Source organism: Varanus komodoensis, unplaced genomic scaffold (genome assembly GCF_004798865.1).
Source record: "Varanus komodoensis strain SLA01 unplaced genomic scaffold, ASM479886v1 scaffold23, whole genome shotgun sequence".
In the NCBI taxonomy this organism is placed as follows: Eukaryota; Metazoa; Chordata; class Lepidosauria; order Squamata; family Varanidae; genus Varanus; species Varanus komodoensis.
The window spans coordinates 1,678,098-1,685,700 of record NW_025335627.1 but is presented as its reverse complement, the minus strand read 5'-3'; the positions used below and the strand labels follow the sequence as shown (position 1 = coordinate 1,685,700).

General features: G+C 46.8%; 1 protein-coding gene across 4 annotated transcripts; it reads left to right on the top strand.

The window, feature by feature from the left end:
- The first annotated feature begins 5,407 nt into the window (after positions 1–5,407).
- Positions 5,408–7,589, top strand: LOC123024277 (ubiquitin carboxyl-terminal hydrolase 40-like). 4 transcript variants are annotated; one of them, XM_044431814.1, is made up of 3 exons: positions 6,116–6,439; positions 6,751–6,963; positions 7,141–7,589. In XM_044431814.1, exons 2-3 carry the CDS (start codon positions 6,771–6,773, stop codon positions 7,143–7,145), a joined length of 198 nt encoding a protein of 65 aa, XP_044287749.1. In that variant the 5' UTR covers positions 6,116–6,439; positions 6,751–6,770; the 3' UTR covers positions 7,146–7,589. The 4 variants fall into 4 exon arrangements, with proteins under 4 accessions (XP_044287746.1, XP_044287747.1, XP_044287749.1 ...); XM_044431811.1 differs by lacking the exons at positions 6,116–6,439; positions 7,141–7,589 and adding an exon at positions 5,408–5,471 and having other exon boundaries at positions 6,751–7,113; XM_044431812.1 differs by lacking the exons at positions 6,116–6,439; positions 7,141–7,589 and adding an exon at positions 5,866–6,105 and having other exon boundaries at positions 6,751–7,113.
- Positions 7,590–7,603: the final 14 nt, after the last annotated feature.

The window sequence follows — 7,603 nt, the reverse complement described above, 5'->3', positions numbered from 1 at the left end:
TTAATCAAGATCTGCTGAGATTCCAGGGTCCAAAACAACGCCATGATAATGTTTGCCTGGCTACAACTAGACCAGGTGAAAGAGCGCTGAACGGAGAACTACTGCAGTCATGCTACAGCTAATGCTGTGTAAAGTAGAGGGGCTCAGGAAAGTAAATACAGTAATTTGAGGCAGAAATGGATACGGACAGCTTAATGGAACATTTAGGAAAAGCTGTAGACAAGGATTTGAGGAAGCTACAAATATACAGCATGAATATCCAGCTACGGTACATATTGACAAATAAGATGATGCTTGAAACCACAAATTGCAAAGCAAAAATTGGTGGTTGTCTTATATGCCTGAGCAGAAAAACAGCCTAATATTGACCCAGAGTCATAAAAGAGCTAGTGGAGGAACTCTCAGAACCACTACTATCGTCAATAAATCTTGGAAAACAGGAAAAGTGCCAGACGACCGGAGAAGGGCTAATGTTGTCCCTATCTTCAAAAAAAGGGAAAAAGACAAAGCTGGGAACTATAGACCAATTAGTCTGCTATCAATCCCTAGAAAAATTCTGGAGCAAATTATTTAAAAATCCATCTGCAAGCATCTTCAAGAAAATGCAGTGATTAATAGAAGCCAACATGGATTTATCAAAAATAAATCCTGGCAGAATAATTTAATCTCATTTTTTGACGGGGCAACTTCCTAAATAGACAAAGAGAACAATGTGGACATAATCTACCTAGACTTTAGAAAGCTTTTGACATAGTCCCACACGATATTCTGATAAGCAAATTAGCAAAAACTGGACTAGATGGAAAGACTATTAGGTGGATCCCAAATTGGTTGCTAAATTGAACACAAAGAGTGCTCATCAATGGATGGAGGTGACTAGCAGGGTGCCACAGGGTTCAGTCCTGGGCCCAGTGCTCTTCAGCATCTCTATTCATGATTTAGCTGAGGAAGTACAAGGAAAGATAATCAGATTTGCAGATGATACAAAACTGGGTGGAATAGCAAACACCCTAGAAGGCAGAATCCAGGGCGATCTTGATAAACATGAACACTGGCCTGAAAGCAACAGAATGAGATTCAGTAGGGGCAAGTGTCAAGTCCTCCACTTAGGAAAAAGAAACCAAATGCATCAATACAAGATGGGGAATACGTGGCTCAACAGAACTGAAAAAGAAAAAGATCTTGGAGCAACTGCGGACAATAGCCAATAGTGAGCCAATAGTGTGATGCAGCTGCCAAAAAAGCAAATGCTATTTTGGGATGCATTAACAGAATTATTACTTCCAAATCAGGTGCAGCACCTGCCCCACCTTGGGGAAGGGGAGGGGGTGTGGCCCTAATTCACCAAGATTCAATTTCCCTTGTGAGGCTTCCTGTCCCTTCGAGACCCGGTATGGAGTGCTTGTACTTTGTGCTGGGCAATCAAGACAGATGATTGATTCTTTTTGTCTACCTTGCACCCTGCTGCCCAACAGATTCCCTGCCTGAGCTGATGGGATCGTCTTGGACCTCGTGTTGAGGACCCCCAGAATGTTGGTCCTGAGGGACTTCAATCTCCATGCCGAGGCCATTCTCGCTGGGGCAGCTCAGGACTTCATGGCAGCCATGGCAACCATGGGGCTGTCTCAACATTTCACCGGCCCAACACATGAAAAAGGCCACACTCTAGACCTGGTTTTCTTGACAGGGCAGGAAGATGGTGATCTGGAAGTGAGGGATTTGACCTCAGTTCTTTTGTCATGGTAAGAAAACTTCCTTGTGAGGTTCGAACTCAGGGCCAATTTCTCCCTCTGTAAGGGTGCGGACTCTATTAGGATGGCTCGCCCCTGGAGTCTTATGGATCCGGATGGAGTCCTACAGACCCTGGGGAATTTTCTGGTTGATAAAGCTGGCGCTCCTGTTGATGCCTTGGTTGATTTGTCGAATGGGGAGATGACCAGGGCAAGCAACACGATTGCTCCTAAGCACCCTCTCCTGCCTTGTAGAGCCCGCGCGGCATCATGGTATATGCCTGAGCTGTGGGCAATGAAAAAGACTGGGAGACGACTAGAGCGCAGGTGGAGAAAATCCCAGGACAAATCTGACCAAGCACATTACTGAGCCTATGCTGTGGCAGTGAGGGCGGTGAAGAAGGAATTCACCACTTCCATTGCATCCTCACAGTGCCATCTGGCTGAGCTTTTCTGACTGTTATGGGGCCTTTTACAATCTGACCATGAAAAGGATCTGATCATACCATCCATAGCTCGCTATGACGACTTTGCCCAGCACTTTAAGGATAAAATCGCTCGAATTCACCACGAGCTGGATTCCACAGTTGTTGAGACTCTAGAGTGGGAAGTGTCCAGAGCACCGTCTGGTCCATCTTTGTTGGATGAGTTTCAATTGTTACAACCTGAGGATGTGGGCAAGGTGCTCGGAGTAGTCCGGCCTATCACTTGTTTACTCAACCCTTGCCCCTCGTGGCTGCTCATTAGAGCCAAGGACAGGATATGTACCTGGGTCTGGGAGGTTATCAACACTTCCCTGAGGGAGGGCAGGGTCCCTGCCCCTTTGAAGGAGGCAGTGATCAGGCCTGTCCTGAAGAGAGAGTCCCTGGACCCAGAGATAGCTGCCAGTTATAGACCAGTGGCAAATATCCCGTTCTTGGGCAAGGTGCTCGAGCAGGTGGTGGCTGGACAAATCCAGGCACTCTTGGAGGAAATGGATCATCTCGACCCATTTCAATCTTACTTCAGGCCCAGCTATGGAATAGAAACTGCCTTGGTCACCCTGTATGGTGACCTGTGCAGGGAGAGGGACAGGGGGAGTGAGCCCGTTTGTTCTCCTGGATCTCTCAGCAGCTTTCAGTACCATTGACCATGGTATCCTTCTGGATAGGCTGGCCGGGTTGGGAGTTGGAGGCACTGCTCTGCGGTGGTTCCACTCCTAACTGTCTGGCCAATTCCAGAAGGTGGTGCTGGGGGTTTTATGGCTATGCGCCATGGCAGCTTTGCCATGGAGTTCCACTGGGTTCCATTTTATCCCCCATGCTATTTAACATCTACATGAAACCACTGCGAGAGGTCATCTGGAGGTTTGGGCTGCAGAGTGTACTGATGACACCCACCTCTACCTCTCTTTTACATCTAGTCCAGGTGAGGCAGTGGCCATCCTTAACTGGTGCCTGGACGGGGTAATGGGTTGGATAAGGGCCAATACACTGAGCTAGAAACTTAATCCAGATAAGACAGAGGTCCTGTTGGTACGCAGTTCACCCCTACAGGTGAGTGACATCTGTCCTGTTCTGGATGGTGTTGCACTCCCCCTAAAGGACTGGGTGCACTGTCTGGGAGTGCTCCTCAATCGGGAGCTGTCCCTGGAATCCCAGGTGGCAGAGGTGGCAAGGAGTGCCTTTGTCCAGCTTTGACTGGCCTACCAACTGTGCCCTTACCTGGATGAGCGATGCCTTGCAACAGTGACCCAAGCTATGGTATCCCCCCAACTGGATTATTGTAATGTGCAAACTCAACTACAAAATCACTGCCCATGTAAAGACACTTTTATTACTTGCTAGTCACATACACCAATACAGAGTGTTAAGTTTCGAGATAATGTTGGTACAATAACATCTTGATGTCTTTAGGCATGACATAATGCTCTAAACACATCAGAAATACTGGTAATAGTATGGGAAATACTACTGATTGCTTTATTCATATGTAAATCTAGTAAATTCTTGACAGTTAAGGTCAGCAATGTTTAAACATGCAAATGTGTCTGACTGAGGAACCATTCAGGAATACTGGTTTCACAACTACACTGCAGGTGCTTACCTCTGTTGAGCTAGATCGGGGTCAGCAACCCACAGCTCCGGAGCCCCATGTGGCTCTTTCATCGCTCTGCTGCAGCTCCCTATCGCTCAAAATATGCGTCACAACCGCCAATGGGCGACACCCACCGGCACACGATTTATTGAGCTTTTTGAGCCCCCAGTAGGCCAATTATGGATAAATCCAAGAAAAGAAAAGTTTCAGAAGAAAACAGAACGTTCAATGGTACGTGGGCAGATTCATTTGTTTTCACTGCTGACGAGACTGCTTTACCAGTATGCTTAATATGTGGTGAGAAATTGGCAAACAACAAAAAGTCGAATGTTGCAAGACATTTCCAGAATAAACACACAGCCTTTGCTGAAAAATATCCGGGTGGAGATGAGAGAAAAAAAGCCATTTCAGAACTGATGTGGAAGGTTGATCTGAGCAAAAATCATAATTTACGTTTGGTTTTTTATTTCATAAATACAAGGAGGACTCAAATAGACATTGAGTATTTTATTTGAAAGTTACCTTCAACCCAGCAGCTTTTTTTTTTTGGTGTTCAAAAAGTTTTCGTTGCATGCAGAAATAAAAATTTGTTTTCTCTGTAGTAGTTCATTGATTTCATAAATGCAACACAATATAGTTTTTTATACAAAGCATAAAGGTAAAAAACGATATATGCAGTGTTATCTTCATTTTAGATGTCAAATGGGTTTTGTGGCTCCCGATGTTTTCTTTTCTGTGGGAAATGGGTCCAAATGGCTCTGAGTGTTTACGGTTGCCGACCCCTGAGCTAGATGATTAAATGGGTCCATTCAGAAATAAATGAATGTCTTTGTCTCAGCGGTCTGAACACTGGCATTTCCCCACTGATAGTATTACCCTTCAGCAGCATCTCAGTCCAGCTAAGAATTCCATCTTCTTAAGGCAACAGAAACGCTAAACAGGAACCTGGCTTGGAATTCTGCTGCTTTGTGAGAAAGGGGCACCGGTTTGATTTTATAACACAAAGGCAGATATAAGCAACGCTTTTCTACCAGGATTTATCTGAATTTTCCCAACAATGTTAGCAATCACAGTCAAATATGAAAGCAGGGGCGAGGGGGAGGCTAACTGCCGGAGTATCTCGGTAAAGGGCAGGTCAGCAGAGGCAGAACCAAGCGCCCAGGAGGCGGAGCCAAAGCCAAAATTCGTGCAGCTGAACTCTTCACTTATTTGTGGGGAGCTGCGGTGTACTGTATATGAAGAGTTACGAGAGACAAAAGGACAAGCGAAGCAGAAAAGGATGTGAATGCCGGGAACGAGAATGCATTTTCCATATATGCATCATCCACCCTCTTCCCAGCCCCCGCCTTCATCACCAGCACCAGCGCCACCACCATAATCAGTAGACACAATGTTCTGTGGATTTTGACAGAAAACAGTCCCAGCCTTCCCATGCCAGCCATGCTAGCTGAGGAATGCTGGGAATCTGCTGTCTGTCGAAAATTACATAAAGGCCCTTCTTGATATGGCATGAATCTTTTTTTTTTTTTTTTTTGGCGAGTTAAAAGAACTACAAGCCCTGCAAACCATTGCGATCAGCTGTCGTCACAACCGGTGCAGACCGGAGCACGGCCAACGGCTGAACAGCGCTTGACAAAGGACCACAAATCCCAGCATCCTCTCCAGGTGAGGACGCCTAAAGGCAGCAAAGAGGCCTTTTAGTAGGGGGTTTAAGGCGCAGTTGACTGTGAGTGAACGAAAAAGCAGCGAAGGTGCTCCGGGGTGGCGCCGAGACGCGCGGAGGGGCGTCCCCGGCTGGGGTGGGACGTGCGGGGAGGAGCGGGAGCGTCTGTTTCTGCTGCGCCCGCAGCCCGCTTTCCCTGGCAGCGGGCGCCGCTCGCGCTGCAGCCCAGCCGCAGCACAGGCGCGGGGCCCCGTCGCCGCGCTGCACGCGGTTCGGCGCTCTGGTGGGCCGCGCGCTCCCCTGCGCGTGGCCCGCGCGACCGAGCCTTCCCCGGAGAGGACGTTCCCCCCCCCACGCGCAGAAAACCGGCGTGCCGGGAAGAGGGCCTTTCCCCGTCCCGTTTCGTATATTCAGTGATTTGGCATACGCTAGAGAAACACCCAGCAGACGGGGCTCGTTAAGACCAGGATGTTGGCTAGGAGGAGTCTCCCCAGGCCGGCCCTTTCACAGCTAGTTTCCTACGCTGAGCATGCGGAGTAGCCGTCAATCGCGTGGAGCGCACCTGCAGTCTGAAGCGGCGCAGCCCGGAGCACGGCTGGCCAGCGCAGTGAGAACGGGGGGTATCGAAGGCAGAAGGTAGCCTTTCCGTCCTTAAATGGTTCCATTTTAGAGTATTTAAAGCACCCCAGTCTTACGCTTTCCTGCACCTCTTTTGTGTTTATCTGGTCACAGCCGCGCCTCATGTGGATAAGTCTGCCTAAGTGTACTAAGGGAACGTGGGATGTTTATATGGACAAGAACTTTTCCTTTGTTACTCATTCCCAAATCTCACGTCTGAAAGGATCCCTGAGCTAACACTCAGGAGCGTGGGAGGCTACACGTGATGCCTGTCGTGGGCCCACAACTTCCGCCTTTACGCAGCCACCCGCAGTGGGCCTCTGCTAGGAGGACATGAGATCGAGCACTTACTGTGAGCATAGTTGATTTTTTTGTGAAGATTGTTCTTTCTGGAATATCAAAAGGATACGAATCTCTTGGAAAATATTATGGAAGTTTGATGTCTTTCAACTACTGTTAATGACAGTACAGTTCATCCCTCATTAACAGGCTGATAAATTTCAGTAAAGACCTTTGTTTCTAGACAACATTTACTTCCAATTCGTACACAATGCATAAGCATCTCTCTTGCAGTTTGCAGGTAGCACCCAACAGAACATTATTTATGAAAATAGGTACTGTGGTAAAATATTTTTTGAAATAAGTCTTTTTTTTTCTTTAAAGGGCTCTGATGTAAATTCACAATGTTTGGGGACTTATTTAATGAAGACTTCTTTTTGTCAAGCAATCAATATGGGAAGCCCAAGTTGAAATTGAAAGATGCTGAGCCACCAGTTCCTAGGGGAAACACCAATTTAAGTGGCATAAAAAATCAGGGTGGAACCTGTTATCTTAATTCACTTCTTCAGACCTTGCTCTTTACACCTGAATTTAGAGGTATGGTATTTAAAAACATTTTAAAATATAACTAAATACTGTATATTTTACACACAGTAATCTAGCTTACCTAACTAGTTATCCAACCCAGTAACTAATAAAGAAAAACATGTTTCAAAATTTATTTTTTGTCTTTTGTGTATATATTTTTCCTTTGACATGGATTGTACCTGGAAGTCTAAGGACTATAAATGACATAAGACTGAAAACTCCAAAGGCATCAATTTGAAAACACCAAAAGGAGTCCAGTTACGCAACAAAGGTTAAGAAATGTTAAAACATTTGCTCACCTGAAAGCATTATATAACTGTGTGTTTGCAGATCTGTTCTTGGCTTGGGTGTTATGCCACAGCCCTGCCCATTCCACACGCACCACTTGGAAGCCCCTGAACTCAGAAGGTTCTGAGTTTCCTGTGTCCTACTGGGCATATTTGCCTCCCTGTCCTCTGTCTTCGGTGACTTTGACTAGGTGGGATTTTCAGCCCATCCGCTGAAGGCACTTCATGGGCAGAGGGAAGGAGACTGGTGGAGGCACGGAGAGATTGTGTCCTGGCTAGGCTTGTCTCCTGGACTCTGTGTTCACTGGTCTGCCCGCATTCCTTCTTCAAGTCACTTTTCTGAGGCACCTGGTGAGCTTCTC